We start from the raw sequence: 19,603 nt of genomic DNA on the forward strand, positions 1-19,603 counted from the left end.
TGGAAAATTAGTAGAGGGAAAGAAAATTATCTGAAAGAGACTACAGTAGTTCTCTACCTTAATGTTAAGGACTCAAAATAAAAAATGAAATTTATAACCATTCAATAGATGAGTACCAGTCAAAGCTTATGAATTCCAGGGATAAATGAATAAAGTTCCTCCCTTAAGCACACTGCAAAGATGCACAAAAAGTCAATGCAAACCCATAAATTCTCCTCCTGCTATTTTAAAAAAATGTAATCAGATATTTACACATATTCTCTCTTTTCCCCCCTCCTTTCTTTTCTGTGGGTTGAAAGGAGAGGTAAGAAGAGACAATTAAAGAAAACATCAATCATACAGATATTTATAGTGCATATGAAAGGTAATCTGTTTAACTAAATACTGAAGAATGAGTCAGATTTAACCAGAATAAAAAGAACACACACACACACACACACACAAACCCTAAAGAGTTCTCATGTGTTATCTTACGTTGAGATGACAGAATTTAAAAACTTGTATAAAGTCAAACAATACTCATTAGACCCTATCTTTACTAGTAATAATTTACTGTTTGAAATAAAAGTCTATGTGGTAAGAGCATTCAAAGGTAAATATTACTAGATTATATAGCACATTTGTAAGACTCAAGATAGCTCCTCTGGTCCAAAAATTCTGGAATAGATGGTTTTTCAGATATAAAGTGAAAGGAATAAAAAAAAAAGAAAAAAGAAAAATGATAGGCAATTTTGGACACAAGAAATCCAATGGCCATAAGGTATATGAAACAGAAAATAAAATCCTCTATCTTCTGGGTACAAGAAGAATTTCAATTTATACTGTGGAATCCTCTGAAGACTTATATAATCAATCTTTGACTACCAATTGGAGATGGGAAGAGGTTAAAAGAAAGAGCAGCGGTTAACCACCTTACTTCAACAAAATCTAGATTAGATATCCAAAAATGGGTAATGAAAAATGATTTCTGGGGCTGGAGCCAGGTATGTCAGGCCAAGCCCTTTATAAGAACATTATTCATTGTCCTTCCTAAAACAGTGCCATAGTACACTATGGACTGATTGTCCTATCACATCATCAATTCTATCTTTATGTCTAGCTTAAGTCTGGTCAATTTTCTAATCAAAACTTACCGATGTCATCATCCGTCCTGTCAATTGGGTCCTTTTCTAGGCAATCTCTTACAATGTCTCTGCTCATGAGAGGATCCGATGCCCTCTCAATGTCTTCTTCGTCATCATCATCCTCAGAATCCACTGCTGTTTCTGGCAGACCACTCAAGTCCATATCACCTGCCTCACTTTCTGTGGCCTTAAAACAAACCAAAACATTTCAATATACTCTCTCAAGTAAATAGTTTATACTCAAGATATAACAGAAATAGTATAATTTATTATATTACATGGCAAACATTTATGCCCCAAGCACCATATAACAAAATTATATCAATAAAATGTGATTTTATCACCTACTAAATTTTTAATCAGGAGCAACAATTTATTTTTTATTTATGAGTCACACCTGGCAGTGCTCAGGGATTACTCCTGGCTCTATGCTCAGAAATCATTCCTGGGAGGCTCGGGGGACCATATGGGATACTGGGATTTAAACCACTGTCCTTCTGCATACAAGGCAAATGCCCTACCTCCATGCTATCTCTCTGGCCCCAGGAGAAACAATTTTATCGAAGTGATTTTGGTTTTCTATCTGAAGTATCATATGGCATTTGAAACCATTATAACACTGAATAATATATGGAGGCCAGAGGGATCCATAGAAGGTTAAGGAAACATGCTCTGTATATGCTGTCCCAAGTGCTGCCAAGATGGCCCACAAAATCCTTGGCACTGCAGGGTTTGTGCTTTAAACCATTGATTTACTGGATCTCCTGGTTAACAATTAAATTGGGGCCACAGTGATAGTACAGAGGTAGGGTGCTTGCCTTGCACACAGTTGGCCCATGTTTAATCACTAGCATCTCATATGGTTCCTAGAGCCCTACCAGGAGTAAGTCCTGAGTAATGTCAGGTGTGCCACCTCCTCAAAATCAATTGTCAAATGAAGGCAAAAAAATATAAAAATGGAAAACCTACTCCCTACAAAACTGTTTTGAACAATAGCCATAATAAATACTAATGTTCAGATGTGATCATTATTAGCAGAAGTACTCCAGTTGGGCTAGGAGGAAAGTTTTGCCCCACAAAAGAATTAATTGTGACAAGCTCAGAAACACATCTCCTCATTTAAACTCAGAATTCACAGAACTGCATCTAGATTATAGAATGAAACATAGGTAGACTTGATGTGATCTAGTATGCTGAGTGTGATCAGAGAAACTAGGCCAGCTTTGTTATTTTCGCCTTACTTCTAAAGTCTAGAAATGTGAAAATTTGCTAATGCTTGCTATGATTACATTTTCACCTTTGTTTTATCTTAACATTGAAGATTTTTATCCATCACCTTATATATTCAAGTATATTCTAAAATGCAGTCTTTAATATTAGCCTACAATTAAAGGGCCTTATTGAAGACTGAAATGCAAAAACCCCAAACTCATAAGGGTTTTCTTCTACTTTTAAAGATGAAAAATAGACATTATCCCAAAGAAATCATTGCTATCATCAAAATAAATTACTTTAAATACAATAAAACCTTTCCCTCATGACTTTGGACAAATGACTCAAAAGGAGAACCCTATACCATTAGTGATTCCATGTTATCTGTATTCTTTAAACAAGGAGTGTCTGGTAATTGCTATTTACTGTATTGCTGAATGAGCAAACACATAGTTGTTCAATTCTCAGCCCAACCACTCGTTACATGAACCAGCTTTAGCATTAATAAAGGGGCACCTCATAAGACTCTGCTTTAATCAAATAATGATAAAGAAAGCCAGTTGCTAAACCAAAAGTCCTCTCCTCTGAGGAGATTGGAAAATCCCCCTAATTTTGACTATGGAGGTGGCTGAGTGAAGGAGACTTAGATTCGGGGCTCAGCTCACTCTATGGTGTGAGGAGGCACCTCAGCTCTACCTTTTACCAGCAAGGCTCCCCCAGGAGACGATAGGTGGTGGAGGGATGAGGAGCTCAGTACTTTCATAGTTTGACTGTTCCTCTTCTCAACAATGAGCAATACATGCAATTTATACTGTCAGAATTTGTCCTGAACACAATACTTTTAAAAATAGTCTACCCCCTACATATTATAAAAATAGAGTGCCTAGGGCTGGAGATATAGTAGAGCAGGTAAGGAATATGCTTAGCTTCAGGCCAACCCAGGTTCAATCCCCAGCTCTACATGTGTTCCCAAAACCACCAATAGAAACCTCTAAGCAGAACTAAGTGTGGCCCAGTCCCCTCCCCTCAGTTGATTGAACAGCAGTCACCTAGTACTAAATTTGGTACTTTGACTACTTTTTCAGATAAGAAAATACTTTAGGAAATTAAATAAGCTGTTCAACTCAAAATCAGGACTGGCAAATACAGACTCCTATGCTCAATAATTTGTCCAGTTTTCTCAATAGATTTGTTTTCACTAAAATGTTAATTGAGGCTTACAATGATAGTACATGGGTTAAGGTGCTTGCCTTGCCTTGCAAACTAGTCCCCCAAAACCACAGGGAGTGACCCCAGCCCTCCCCAATCCCAAAGGCAAATAGTTTTGTTTTGCTGTCAAAAGAGCAAAAGTAGTGAAAAGCAACTGCATAAATTGCTAGTTCGTAGCATCCCCAAATCTACAGTACTACTTTAATACTTTTCTTCAAAAGCTTTTATTCTAATAGATATCTAGACATTTATATTTAAAGACTACTTGATTAGATTTGTCTTAAAAGCAAGAAGAAACAATTTTTTCAGTTAAAGAAATAACTTCCAGCTTAAATTAATTTAGCTCCCACATAAATTACCATAGATTTTGATGTATATTAGTGGTTAAAAAATTATTCTTGATCAGCTCAATCAAGAAATATTCTCAGATCAGTGCTGAAATATCTATGATATATCTACACAGGGCCAGAGTGGTGGTGCAAGCGTTAGGGCATCTGCCTTGCATGCTCTAACCTGGAATGGATGGCAGTTCAAATCCCCCCCCCCCAATCCCATATGGTTCCCCAAGGGGAGTGATTTCTAAGTGCAATAGCCAGGAGCAACACCTGAGCATCACTGAGTGTGGCCCAACCCCCCCCCCCCAAAAAAAAAAGGTCTACACATATTCTGTAGATATAAACCAGTTCTGTTTTAAAGACTGTTAAGAAAAAAAGGGGGCTGGAGCGATAGCGATAGGGCTTTTGCCTTGTACGCTGCTGACACAAGATAGACCTAGGTTCGATTCCTAGATCCTATATGATCCCCCAAGCCTGGCAGGAGCGATTTCTGAGCACAGAGCCATGAATAAACCCTTAGCTCCGCCAGGTGTGGCTCTACAACCCCTAGGGGAAAAAAAAAAGAATGTCAAGAAAATAAAACTATCAAGAAATATTAAATACTCTGAAACTCTAGTAAAGGCATAATTTAACAAAATCATTTACAGAAAAAAAATTTTTTTGCATCCCACACATATCTTTGTGTTTGAGAGCTTTTTAGAAATATATATTAAAAAAATCACTGAATTGCCAGTAAGAGTTTGCTAACTCTGGGCTAGAGAAATAGAACAGGGGTTAGGGTGTTTGCCTTGCACGCTGCCAAACTTGGAGCAACCTAGATTCAATACCTGGCATCCCATATGGTATCCCCCCCCCCACAGCCTGCCACAGAGCCAGAAGTGTGAAGGCCACTCACTGGGTGTGGCACCAAAACAAAAAACAAAAACAAAGAGATTGCCAACTCTTTAGTTGATCTGAAATTCATCTTTAGTACTATGTAAATTGAAACAACAAAATAATTCCCTTCTCCAAAATCCATTTATCAAAAAGAAAGTCTCTTTTGAAGGGGGAGTAGGACACCAAACCATTTTCAGGAACTCCTGTGTCCATTGAACAAGACCAGACAGTTCAATGCCCTGAGGACTTAAAAGCACTGGCCCCTGCAATGTTCTGAGTTCTCTAGGGCTCAACCCTAAGGATGCTGTGGATGGGAGCAGGAGGGTCATTAGGTGCTTGATTCACCTTTCCTAACCCTCTGCTATCTCCCATGACCCAATAAAAGTATCCTGGATATAAATACATTTTGTGCAAGATTTTAAATATGCATATTTAACCCAAACACCACCTTAGATTTTGATATACATTTAAATGTATGCTGCATTAAAAAATTAATGTTAACCAATATTATAAAGAGCAGGCAAAACCATATATAAAATGTATTTGGTAATAATAATACTTGCAGTAAGTAAACTTTTGTATCTTTTCACACTGTTCCTAATTTGCATGTTCTCTTCTGCAAGTTATCTACTCTTGTCCTTTATTGTTACACTGTGAGCTCAGCATTATTAATTTGCAAAAAGTTAATTACATTCAAATGTTAAATCTCTGTCCCAATTTACCTAATTTTTAATACTTATTAAAAATTCTGATCACTGGATTATCATTAAGGATTTTCTAACTCTTTAGTTGATCTGGAATTCATCTTAATTACCATGTAATGAAACTAAAAAATAATTCTGTACTCCAAATTCCACTTATTAAAAACTATATCACTTTTTTCATTTGTTTGTGAGGTTTCCTTTATTACCTTGTGTAAGTTTCATTTTATTTGAATTCTCATTTCTATTGGCTTTTTTTTTTTTTGGTTTTTGGGTCACAACCAGTGGTACTCAGGGGTTACTCCTGGCTCTGCACTCAGAAATCTGAGTGGCAGACTCAGATCTTCTGGCAGACTCGAGGAACCATATGGGATGCTGGGACTCGAACGGATGTCTGTCCCGAACTGGCTGCGTGCAAGGCAAATGCCCTACCACTGTGCTAATTGTCAGTTGTTGTACAAGTATTTCCAGTCCAACTTAGCCACTTTTATCATGACTGGAAACTGCATTGCCTCTTATCATGAATGTAGATATTCTATTTCCTGTCACTAACTTTCTCCTCTTTCAGCTAGTTTCCAGCTGCTTCCAAGGTAAGTTTTTTTCGACTTGAGCACATCTTTAGTATTCAAGTTTCTTAGTTCCTTCTATGTCTCTAGCTCCTGTCTTCACTTTCCTCCATATTGAGCTTATAATCCCTAATCTAGTATTTCAATCATATTCATAACACATTTTTAACTGAATGCCTGAGATTTCCTGGCACTCTGCTAGGCTGGAAGAGAAAATGGAAACAAGACATGCAAGTTGCTTGCCTTCTTAAAGCTGTTCTAGCAGGCAGAGCAACAGAGAATGCAGCAATGATTTCAAGTAGAACCCAAATAAAAAGGCTTGCAGAAAAAAAAAATCAAAGATAGGACCCAATTTTCAGAGGGCAGTAAGTAAACTTGAGTAACGATGGCAGAGAACAGACACGACAATAACGTGATCCAGGTGGAAGGCCTGAAAAAATGAAGCTCCTTTTAGAAAAAAAACTGACCTGTGGCCCCATAGGGTAGATTTCACTCGTTTAATAAAAATTCTGTCCTGGTTGAAACCACATTTTTGCTTTATTTGTGCTTACTTACTGTGGAGAAAATGACTTATCAAGACAAAAAGAAATCACTCTATATCTGATGAGATATCTATATCTCAGTCAGTAATTGAGTCTCTACCACTGTGGTCAGATTGGTTAGCCTACTTCCAGAAACAAACACTTCAAAACTTCTTTCTCCTTAAAACTCTCTGGCAAACTCTCTCACTTAGCAAATGAATATAATTAAAAATAGATAATAGTCACCACAGGTAGAAATGTTTTTCTCCCAAACTTGCCAATCCAAACCGACCATCATGCCCTTGTTAAAACAAGAAAGGCATAATCTGGAAATAAACCAAGGGCCCAAGAACAGATGACGGATAAAAAAGCTATCTGGTTCATATACAAATAATGAAATAAGAAGAAAAATGGAGTACTGCAATCTGCTGCTATGTAGAAGATCACGATTGAGTGAAGTTGGAGGGAGAGGGACAGACACAGAAGGATGCCATTTGTGGAACATAAACAATATAGTTGGGAAACAAAATGTCCACAGGTAATTAAAACAAAGAGCACAAGAACTGTGAAGCTTTCAGGGTGCTACTAGGATGTTGGGGGAGGATATCCACAGAAAGGGACACTAGGGACAATTGTAAAATGAGACTAGCTAAAACCCTAAACAAAACTCTTCCCCCAATTTCCTTTCCTCCCCCCATCCTCTTCTTTTGGTATGTAAAAGCCCACCTGGAGAACTGGACCTTCCCCCTCCTGGTGTGGGGAATTAGTTTGAATAAAGAAAAGAGTTCTGGATTTTGGCAGGTGCAGAGGGGCAGAGATGCCATGAAGCGAAAAGCCACTGACTCTGATAATTCCTGACTGCTTGGTGTTTTATTTCTCCGGCGCTACCCAGCTTCATCAGGCCAGGGTGCGTAGGGTGGTCTCAAAATTTATGGATTTTCATTTTACAGACAATGGTGGGGAGAAAAAGTACCAGAGAGGGAAACTGGGGACACTGGTGAGGGGATTGGTGCTAGAACATAGTATACCTGAAACCTAATCATGCATGACTTTGTAGGTGATTTAATAAAAATATACAAAGCAAAACAAAAGTTTCTTTTGTTCTGAAACTAGTAATCCCAGTGCTATAGATTTTAAAAGGCTAGGTTTCGACTTTACTAGCAGGAGGCTCAGGTTTGATGCTCACTACCACTGCTCCCTAAGATCCTCCAGAAGTTAACCCTGAGAACTGAGCTGGGGGTAGATCTACAGCACTGTCACACTGTTAGGTGTGGCCCCCAAACAAGCAACACAACCAAAAAAACCTAGTTACTTAAGTATAAGCCGACCCTAGTATAAGCTGGGACACCTCCCCCCCCATTTTATCCTAAAAAACAGGGAAAACTTAGTGACGCCAAGTATAAACCAAGGTGGAAAATGCAGCAGCCACTGGTAAATTTCAAAAATAAAAATATATATCCAAAACAATTACAATAATTGAGGAATTGGTAGGTTAGATGTTTTTCAATATTCGTTGCTAAAGAAAAACTGTAAACTAGCAACAATAACTTTAAAAAAAGTGCAGAAAACCATAGCTTAACAGGTAATCAAGCTAAATCACAAAGGTTAAAAATCTTTCAAAACTGGATTCCTCCTCCTCATCTGTATGTCCAAACAGACCTTCAGCTATATCTGATGTGAGGGTATCAATATAGACATTGTCATCATTACTGCTGTAGGCCTCATACAAAGCGCAGAATGTAGTGGTTAAATAGTTCAGTGGCATACAGTTCAGTTCAGCCACATACCTCTTCAGCTCAGTCACAACTTGTGGACTGAGCACAAATTTTGTGCCAGAAAAACTCAGCTTATACTTGAGTATAAGTATTTAGGACCAGAGAAATAATATAGTGGGTAGGGTATTTGCCTTGCAAGCTGTTGACCTGGGTTCAATCCCTAGCACCTAATATGGTTCCCTGAGCAGGTCAGAAGTGATTCTTGAGTGAAAAACCAGGAGGAACCACTGAGCATCACCTGGTATGCCCCCCCCCAAATAACCCCCTTTTTCTATTTAACTCTCAAATTTTCTCCACATACTCTCAAGAAAATAATTTTACCTGTCTCTCTCTTACACAGCATTAAATTCTCCCTGTGAGAAAGCATTCACATTTGCTTGAGTCAAACAATCCTCAACAAAAAGGAATTAAGTCAGATCAATAGCAAGACATGGGAGATTGTTAACTATCCCGAGAATTATTCAAGAATATGGATGCCTGATTAACAGGAAAGTAGTAGTGAATTCAAACTACACAGTGTACTCTGTCAAAATTTCTTCTCAACTCAAGAATTCGGAGTTTAAACAATAGTACAGTTGTATGGTGCTTCCCTTTCACATGGACAATGGGTTTAATACCTAGCACAACATGAGGTATCTCAAGCCCTGCAGGGAGTGACCCCTGAATAGAGAAGCAGTAGTAAGCTCTGAGCACAACAGATTGTGACCTCCCTCAAAGAAAAGACCCAAATCATAAACCAGTTTCTAATCATGGGTTGGAGAGACAGTATGGGGTCAAATGTTTGCAATCTGCTCACCCCCGTTTGAGTCCTTATACTGCACATGGGTTCCTAAGCATGGTGAGGGTCACTCCTGAGAACAGTCAAGAACAGTCTCTTGGCACCACTGGGTGTGGCCTAACCCATTTTCTCCCCCAAAGAATTTCTGGAGCAGGGCTAGGGAAATAGCTCAATGGGCTGGGGCATGCTTTGCATGTAGGTGGCCTGGCAGTTCCTCAAGCACACAGCTGGGAGTAGCCCCTATGTACTGCCTAAAACCCCCTGCTGGCGAAGAAAATTTTTTTCCTCTATAGAAAATAAGTGATCTACTGAAGATTTCTATTAAATATTAAAATTTAGAGTTAACAAAATCCTATATATCTATGGACTATTTTTTCCCCCTGCCATGGACCAGGATGGTATGCATGTATTCTGCATACTGCTGGTGGGACCTCTTTGGACTCCAGCCATGCAGGGCCTTCAAAAAGGATTGGTTCTTGCTCTGAGTCCTGGTTGCTTCTGGTGAACGAAGCCAGCAGGTCGTTTCCTATCTCTGTTCACTGGGCCTAGTACCCTGAAGTGATCCAGCGGGCTGCTTCAGGATCCCAGGAAGACCTACCTACATACCTTTTCTGGCATTATGGAGATGATGGAAAATTTGATTTTCAAAGCTTTTGCTAATTGATGCCCAAATTGAGATAAGTACATTGAATGAACTTCCATAAATTAGACAAATCTCGGTGTTGTTTCAAGAGGAAGAATTTTAAAATTTCTGTTTTTACTGTACTAAGAGGAATATTATAAATTATAAATATTATATTATTTGTCTTTAAACTCTGAGCTGGTTTTATACAGTGGAAGATCTGTGGTGGGAACAGTCTGAATTTGTAGCAGTTATCACTGATTTTCACAAGTATATATAAACCAGGGGCTAGCGAGACTGTATTGGGTTAAGGCACCTGCACTGCAGGCAGATACCCACCACTACCTCTGGTCCCACGAACATCTCCAAGCGTGGTCTCTCAGAATAGAGCCAGGAGAAAACCCTGAGCACAGGTATGCCCCGCCCCCCAAAAAACTTTCATTCTCTAACTCCCCATACCCCACCCCCAAAAGAAAAACATAGACATGAATGTAAATCTCAAAGTTAAATATATAGAAATTAAATATAAGAATGATGTAAATCAGGGGTCTCAAACTCGAAGCCCTCGGGCCATTTGCGGCCCTCCGTACAACATTTTGTGGCCCGTGGCCGGCCTTCAAATATTGCAGTATTCGCAATTATTTGCTTACCGAATAATTGCAATAAAAATCGCATTAGCAAAAAACATGGAGCACATGATACAAAAAACTGAACACACCAACAATGTGGAACAGTACCTCTAGAACCTTAAAGACTCTATCCTAGGCCTTGTCCTAGGACCTGCGCAAATGCCAAGATTGCTTGCTACAGTGGCCTGATTTTCTCATCCACAACCGAGAGGAAAGGTTCCTGACACCACACACACACACACAAAACCTCCCCCCCAAAAAACAAAACAAACAAACATACAAAAAAAACCCCTGGGATATGGCAATGAGAAGGTATGGAGCCAGTGGTTGTTCCCATGACAATATGCTTCAAGAGTGGAGAAACCCTGAATCTCTTAGGCCACGGGAATTTCCTTCCTTCCCCAATACTTACTGTGCCTATACAAAAAAAAAAAAAAAAAAAAAAAAAAAAAGTGGGGTAACAACAAACCCTTCCACTGCAGCACTTTTTCTGGTTTTGTTTTATTTTTTGTTTGTTTTTTGATATTATTTTCCTTCTCTTTTTTCCTTCCACTTTTTTCTTTTTCACTTTTGTGGATATTATTTGGTGATTTTTTTTTCTTTTTTAGTAGTTGATACCAAATTGTTTTCTTCTCTTTTCCTTAACTTTTTTTTATCTCCAACAGAATAGCATAACTTGAATCATTCAGCCTCATAAATTGAGGGGGGGGGAAGAATGATACCAGGACCAGTCATATAAACATGTAGTGTAAATAAAAAATGACCAGACTGGAACACCAAGCAGAATAGATACCCAACCTATAACAAGCTGTTAGGTGGAGACCAGTTGCACTAGGATTCTGGGGGGGAAAGGAGGGATATGTGGAAGACATGCTGGGAACAGGAGTGGAGGGAGGACAACATTGGTGGTGGGAATGCCCTTCATTCATTATCACTATATACCGTAAATAATTCTGTGTAATGAACTTCAGTCACAATAAAAAAAAAATCACATTAGTAAGAAAAAAATCGCATTCAACACTCAGCTACCCGAGCAGTTCCGTTCAGGGTATGCAAATGTTTAATACGATTTTTTTTTCTTACCAATGTGATTTTTTATTGCGAATATTCAGTAAGTGAAATCCCTTATGAGGCCCTGCCTCACCCCGACTTTACCTCCTGAGGCCCCCAGGTAAATTGAGTTTGAGACCCCTGATGTAAATTATTTATTCTATTAAAACATATTCTAGGGAATTCTAACTTTTTTGTTACTACTTTGAGTAGACTGGGAATAAGTTCCAAGAAAATGATGGGATGCCTGTTCCTAATTGCCACCAGAATGGCCAGACTAAGAACTCCAAATTGTTCTAACAGGATTGAAGACTGTAGCCTGCAGCCAGACTTTCAGCTGCTTCTCCAATCACTGGTGGGGAGGAGCCCCACCTTGAGGCTAAGTGAATCTTAGATGTTAAAATATGCAAAAATTAAAAGGTCCAAACTTAGTCTTTTCCGTTTGTCATACATATTCATGGCTTTAAAAATTAAAACTTTATAAAAGTAGAGTTACAGTTTTCCTCAGTAACTATACTTTCGTGATAAACCCTCCAATCAACTGTAATCAAATTAATAAACTGTTTATAATAAAGAGAAATGTGTTTCATTGTAACCAATCTCTCTGAAAATGTGGCAACTCATAAAAAGAAACATAAAGCTATTAGCATAGTTGTTATCCTTCCCAAAACAAACATAAACTATATTTCTGTGTAAATCATAAACAGTATCAATCCAATGATCTGTATACCTGATATGCATATAAATGGACTATCAACTGAGAATCCTACAGCCCCCTGCAATATATCAAGATAAGTGTGTGATGGGTCTACATTTCTTACCTGGTAGATATCTGAAAGGCTGCTGCTCCCAGAGTCACTGGTGATGCTACATCCTGAATGGCTAGAAGACACGTGTGTCACCTGTGGGTGGAGACTATCAGTAAGGTGCAGTTTGGTGAAATCTGCAGGAAGCTATGGAAGGAGCAGGAAGAAGCAGCGTTACAATTTGAATCAAGGACTCTGACAAGACATAATCATATTATTTAGTCTACTTTCCAACACTTAGCAAAAGTATTAGGAAAGAGCCTTCACTTGTTTAATCCACAATTTCTAAATATTGTCCAATATGCCCCAAACTGCAAAACAAACTGTAAAGTATATGGGCACCCAATGAACCTTAAATAATATTAAATTTGGTAATTAAATAGCTGGATATAGCAATTAACCTTGGTGAGCATTTAATTCAATGAGCTACAATTTTCAAATGATTTATTAATGAGCAAATTAGTCTCTATTTGTTAGCTATCACAAATATGACCGTAGCAAGACACTGCTTAAATTGAAAAATAATCAGAAAGACCAGACAATGTCTCTGAGGTTTTTTTTATTACTCAAGTGATACTTAAAGGTTTTTTGTTTTGTTTTTAAGAACAATTTAAACTCAGCAGTGTATTGCTACAGTAGTAAGTATGCTCACCTCTAGAGAAATGAAAGTGCTCAAAGAACTTAAGAGTCAAGGACTTTATGCACATGCCTAACTATACACATATACAAAAAGATCAATTTTTATTCTTGCTTATGTTTAAACCCTTAACAGAAAGAAGCTCCATTAAATAGACTCGCTAAGCCTTCCTTAATTGTTTCTATCACTCCCCTATTCAAAAGAAAGAAAAAACCTTCGATTTGCTATTCAGAAATATTCATAAATTCCTTTTCGAGCTCTGACTACACACAAACCAGTGAAATATATGAAGAAAATACTGCCCTGAACACTGTACATCTTTACTAAGGGAACATGTAAATGATTTATTTAGTACATTATATGCTGTTTCAAAATAAAGCTAACTTCATGCTTTATGACAACATTCTCTTTCTAGACTATATCTTAGCTGTTAATTAGAAAGACATTAATTTTAAAATAAAAGTTGAGTCTTGTCTTTCCCTTCTCTCCTTTGCTACTTTCTTCTCTATGAATTTATTCTAGTTACCGTATTTTCTGGCATATAAGATGACTGGGCATATAAGACGACCTAATTTTGCAGTTAAAACATAGGTTTGAGCCTATATTCACTGCATCAGACAGAACGTTCCTGTGCTACATGTGTTCCTGTGCTCATATACCACAGTGAGCCAATCACAACAAGCAAAGGTTCAAAGGGTATACTATACTGTAATAGACTTCCTCTCTGACTCTGGCAAATCTGAGCAGGTTTTTTACAGTGTAGATTCGGGTCCAGAACATTGTCTAATTTGCATGCATAAAAAGTTTGTTTGGATTGCCTGAGTTAGAGAGGCAGTCTGAGCAGCCCTGCAGTGATTGGTGCAGGATTGACTTGGAAAATTTGTTTCGTGGCAATATTCAGACAATTTTCGTTTAGCGGCATATTGAAACATTTCTTGGGATATACTCGGCGTATAAGACGACCCCTGATTTTCGGTTGACTTTTTTTTGTTTCAAAAGTTGTCTTATATGCAGGAAAATATGGTAAATAGATATCAGATAGTAAAATAGTATGTTTGTAGGCAGGATAGGTATCTTAAGCCCTGTCAGGAATGATCCCTGAGCACAGAGCCAGGAATAAACCCTGAACACCACCACCTGGTATGACCCAAAACCAAAACATTTTTGGAACTAGAAGATACAGTGGGGAAGGAGCTTGTGGTACATCAGAAGAGCCAGGCTGGGTCTGCAGATTCACATACAGCCCCTATCAGGAGTGATCCCTGAGCATAGTAATTAGGGTTTGGCATCAAAATCCAAGCAAAAATACTGCTGTACATACTTGTACATACTGATGGAGTATTTTACTATTCTGAACTCCACATAAAGGTGTTCGCAGGCCTGGCGCCTTGCCAGTGACTCTCAGCCAACAAGACCTCAGACCAGCCCTAAGGCTATATCACTAAACAGCTCTGTATATTAGAAATGTAAGAATAGAGGTCATGTTAATGAAAGCTTAAATGTTTCCTCTAAATTGGGAAATTGTACCTTTATGAATTTCTATGACAGTACACATTAGCGAAGGTTCCGGAATAGAAGCAGTTGTTTAGTTGTTAAAAATGAAGAGTCAAAAACATACAGTCCTAATTCTAAGAGAACAAAAACCTAGATCAGTGCTTGAAGGGAAGCATTGGAGCACACAGAGTGGGAAGGGAAGCAGACGCCATGGCTTCAATCTAAACCTGGTGACGGCACAGAGGCCCTACCCTGGGTAAAGACTAACTCAGGATGAGTGGAATGCATACAAATTATGCAAGAATTATCAGAAAGGGACATGTCAGAAATAAGACTGGCTTGTTACAAACTTTTCTGAGCTTGTCCTAGTGCTATTTATATTATTATCAGGAAGTTATTAGCTTAGGGTCTGGCACCAGAGAGGTAGCAGAGGGATCAACCTGCATGCCTGGGACCCTGGATTAGCACAGCACTTCTGGCAGTAGCCCTGGAGGCCCCAGAGCAACCTCTGGGGGAGCCACAGTGTCTTCCAGCACCACAGGGCCTATGCATTGAAGAGTTTGGCTCAGCTGGCCAAGTACCTTAAGCACTGTTGGGAGGCTATAAATAAGTAAATGAATAAATAAATATATAAATAAATAGAGACTGTGAATTATCTTGACACTAGTCATTTTGATCTTCTATTTCACAGCAGTTACACAGATCAAATACTTTAGAGCAATTTATTAAGAACCCAATTCACTTATCTCTTAATTATATTCTTTTACTATGTAAATATTTTAATTTGTCTATGCTAAATATGTTGCTCCTCGCATTTCTACCAAATTAAGCAACCTAAAATCCTAAAAATATAGTACCTGCAACTCAACTGTAATATGTTAGTCAGAAAGCTGAATCATAATTTAACCATAAGGTAGCCAAGTACAAAAGTAACAGTGAAGAGTATATTTATATCTGTTTCTTAATACACAAAGTAAGCATATACTTAAACATAAATTTTAGCTATATCAGAGTTTGTTTTATCTTTTGGTATAAACAGGGTTGCTAAAATTAACCATCAGTTTAAGCAAGGAAGTACTACACAAATGACTTGTGTCATGAAAAGGCATTTGCATTTTACTAATTAATCTAATGACATTACTAACATTACTGAATAACAAATGAATTTGACTTAGAACATATAATACGGTAGTGAAGTCTGACATCACTGAGAAAATATTTTGTTGAATATATAAAATTTCTTAAATTGGTAATGGTGGGGCTGGAGTGATAGCAGAGCAATAGGTGTTTGCCTATTGCTGACCGGGAAGGACCCAAGTTTGATTCCTGGCATCTCATATTATCCTCAAGCCTACAAGGAGTGATTTCTGAGCACAGAGCCAGAAATAACTACTGAGTGTCTTTGGGTGTGGCCCAAAAAACAAACAAACAAAAAAATGGTAATGGTGTAGTCAAGAGTAGTTAGGATGCGTGCCCTTCTTCCTCTTTCTTAATTCCCTAAGACAGCTCTATGTTCCTAGTTATAAGCTTTACAAGGAACAGTGGTATATAATTATAGATGGCATAAAATGTAAATTTTTGTTACTAAAATGCAAATTATTGTATTGGGATGATCAAGAAATCAAATTGTAGGGAAGGAGAGATAGCATGAAGGTAGGACGTTTGCCTTGCATGCAGAAGGACAATGGTTTGAATCCCGGCATCCCATATGGTCCCCCAAGCCTGCCTGCAGCTATTTCTGAGCATAGAGCCAGGAGTAAACCCTGAGCACTGCTGGGTGTGACCCAAAATAAAAAAAAATTTCATTATGTTAATGTTTATGTTTATGTTGAGATGTATTACTTAAAATTCACTTAAATCATCACTGGAATTTTATGAATTCTCTTTTATGCTCATGTTTTCAAAATCTCAAGAAGAATTTGTATATTACGCCAATTTCCTACTTTTTTATGTTATATATGAAACAGAATCTCCTCTATTATCCACTGATTTGTCACCAATGCTGTGAGATTTAATAGAAACAAATCCGGCAAAAAGTAGCACCTGGCACACAGAAAAATGACTTAAAAGTTTGTTAGCTGTAAATTGCCATATGTCAGAGTAAGACACACAGATCTTGTACAGTTCTAGAACTCCTGTTCTGGAATTTACAAGCAGATATCAGCAGGCTACTTGTATCTGGAATCTACTTTCAAAGAGATTTAGGATCAAAATCATCCAAACACCTTTCGCTCATACTGTGGAACTCAATTTATGTTTTGGAATCACTTTCTTTTGGGGAAGGAGAACATATCTCACAATACAGGGGGGGAAGTATGTGGGCTAATGATTCAGGGCTCTGGCCTGGCAGTTCTGGAGGTCACCCGAGCCACTCAGATACTGTTGGAGGCTCTTCAGGTCACACATGGCAATGCTGCAGGGGCCATATAATACCAGTGATCAAGCTCAGGGCCAAGTTCATTCCAGGCATGCACACCAGCCCTTGGAGCTCTCTCTCTGGGCCAGCAATTTCAAATTTTTACTCTTGCTCCAGTTCTCTCTATAAGTCTAACATCAAACATGGGAACTCACACAAATTTCCTTTTATTGCTAAATCTTCAAGCACTACTAGTTCTAACACTCCCTGACCTCTTTCTACATTAACAATATGAATCAGTAGGAATAATATTTAAAGGCTCATTTTAAAGACCAGTTATGAAATGATCAAATTTCATTTTCTGAGTCATATTTAAAAACACGAGAATAGGCCTGGGGGATTAATACACTGTCTTACAATAACTATCTTGCAAGGGAACGGGCACAAGTTCAAAATCTCTAGAGTTCCGACACATGTGCCATGCATGATACCTGGCAGCTGTGCTGCTTGAGATTGCCAGCCCTACGAGCCAACAACACAAGTAGATGTGTGTAAATACCAAAGGACTATCATCCCCAGACAGTACCATAACCAGCCAAGAAGTATGACCCCAGTGAACCAACCCCAAGTGACCCCCGTAGCCAGGCATACAGATGACCAAGAGTTACCTCAACAACTCTGTCCACAACAAAAAGAACAGGAGGCGACTTTTATAATTATGAGCATTAGAACACCAGGAAAAGTAGATATCTGGACTCAAGATTATTCATCAGAAGAAACTTTTATTTACCTATAGCCCTTATAACCCCCAAGATCCAATACTTGATTTTGCATCCTCATCAGTATTGAAGGAAGCATTCTGCACAATATTTTGTTCATAAATATATAAATATATGTGTGTGTATATGGGCACCAAACAAAATTTTCCAATGTGTCATGGGATAATTAAAAGGACTAATGATGTCTCATTACAATACATGTAAACACTTTAATATTAATACCTTAAAATTTGCTATATATCTACCAGAGAAACATGCCAAAAACTAATCACACTAAGAATTCCATGTAAATCTTAAAAAAAGTAAGTAAGCCCTATGCCAATCACCTACAGATTGATCTTTTACACCACTTCCTCCTAAGTCAAGAAAGTTCAAACAAATCGATTCATTTCAGTCCAACTGGTTTCTTCTATAAGATGAATATAACATAATATGGGACTAAATGGTACGATTTAGTCCTGCAGAACAAAACCTGCTTTAAAAATGCTTTTTTCCCCCTTGCTTTTCATTTCCTTTATCACTTTTCCAGTCATGGCCTCAGTCACATTATAATTCTGCTTAATATTGCCATTATCATTTACTTACTATTTATCTAAAATTTATACACATTTCAAGTCTTTTATAAAGAAAAAATAGATTTTTAAAACAAAACTAAATTCTAAAAATATAAAAATCATACTGTCATGGTGTACTTTATTATCCAATTAATCTCTTATAAATATTCATATTTTAATAATCAAGAATCCTCTTACAGGGAGACCAACTTGGATAGATAAGACATTTGTTTTCTTTTGGCATTGCTCAAGGCTCAGAATCACTCTTAGTTGTGCTAGCTGAAACAATTTAAGAAACTGGGTAAATTGTGTTTAAAGCAAACACCCTAAGCAGCTGTACTGTCACTCTGGCCCCAGTTTTATATCTGTTTTATTCTTTTTTTTGGGGGGGCACACCCGTTTGATGCTCAGGGGTTACTCCTGGCTAAGCGCTCAGAAATTGCCCCTGGTTTGGGGGGACCATATGGGACGCTGGGGGATAGAACCACGGTCTTTCCTTGGCTAGCGCTTGCAAGGCAGACACTTTACCTCTAGTGCCACCTCATCGGCCCCACCTGTTTTCGTCTGTTTGACTGCAAAGCCTCACACATTTGGTCTGGCCCATTCTATAGAGAGTAGGAATGGTATTCACCATAATGCCTATTTCTACCAGAGAACACTGCCTTTAGAAGACAGTCCAAATATTACAGGGGGATGATGTAACTTCCTTTCTACTTTTCTATAATACATTCATGTTTCAGAAAGGTCTTGATACTAAGATGTAACTTGTATATATGAATATTTCATACAACTTTATATCCAAACACAAACGTTTTTAATTTGGAGTTACTGGTGTTATTACTGAAATGTGGCAGTGACCCGGTCCTCTTCTTCAGTAGGCCATTCTCTTTATTAAAGTAATGTAGAAAGAAATTACAAATTTAATTGCTACCTCTATGATACATGGATAATTTGAACAAAAATAGAACACATGGACCTATTTTAAAGAAAATAATCAAAACTCATAAATAGATTTAAATAACTTCCAGAATGCCATTCTTTTTTTCCATTTTATTCTCAAAAAAATTCATTAAAAATGGATAGAAGGAAACCCACAAGAACTTCATTCTAAAACAGAAAATCAGAATCTTTTAGAATGATAAAAAGCATATGATTGGGATATCAAGTGTGGCCCATATATCTATAACCAAATCATAATATATAATGAGTTATAGTAAGATCATATGTTGCTTTGTGCCAGGTCCTGTTCTAAGCACTAGTGTATTAGGGAAGGAGGTAACAGTATGGAGAGCAGAGTCTCAAAAAGGCAAGTGCCTGACCTCTGAGTTAGGCCACAGTCCTAAAGTGCGTGTTCCAATAAACTTTATTTATTTATTTGGTTTCTAGGCCACACTTGGTGACAGGGGTTACTCCTGCCTTGGTGACACTCAGGTTGGGGAACCATATGGGATGCCCAGGGATCAAATTTCGGTCTGTCCTAGGTTAGCATGTACAAGGCAAACGCCCTACTGCTTGCGCCACCGCTCCAGCCCCTATTTATTATTTTAAACCTTTTTTTTCCTCTTTTTTTTTTTTTTTT

At 38.0% G+C, this 19,603-nt stretch overlaps 1 protein-coding gene across 4 annotated transcripts in view; it reads right to left on the minus strand.

The window, feature by feature from the left end:
- Positions 1-19,603, minus strand: part of RAPGEF2 (Rap guanine nucleotide exchange factor 2) — a 273,060-nt gene that overhangs the window by 45,471 nt on the left and 207,986 nt on the right. For all 4 annotated transcript variants that reach the window (XM_049770221.1, XM_049770223.1, XM_049770222.1 and 1 more), the window contains 2 exons: positions 12,220-12,351; positions 1,134-1,311 (listed from right to left, as the gene is read on the minus strand). In XM_049770221.1, coding sequence (XP_049626178.1) covers positions 1,134-1,311; positions 12,220-12,351 — 310 coding nt within the window. The remainder of the gene's footprint in view (positions 1-1,133; positions 1,312-12,219; positions 12,352-19,603) is intronic.

The sequence above is a fragment of the Suncus etruscus genome, chromosome 3 (assembly GCF_024139225.1).
Source record: "Suncus etruscus isolate mSunEtr1 chromosome 3, mSunEtr1.pri.cur, whole genome shotgun sequence".
Lineage (NCBI taxonomy): Eukaryota > Metazoa > Chordata > Mammalia > Eulipotyphla > Soricidae > Suncus > Suncus etruscus.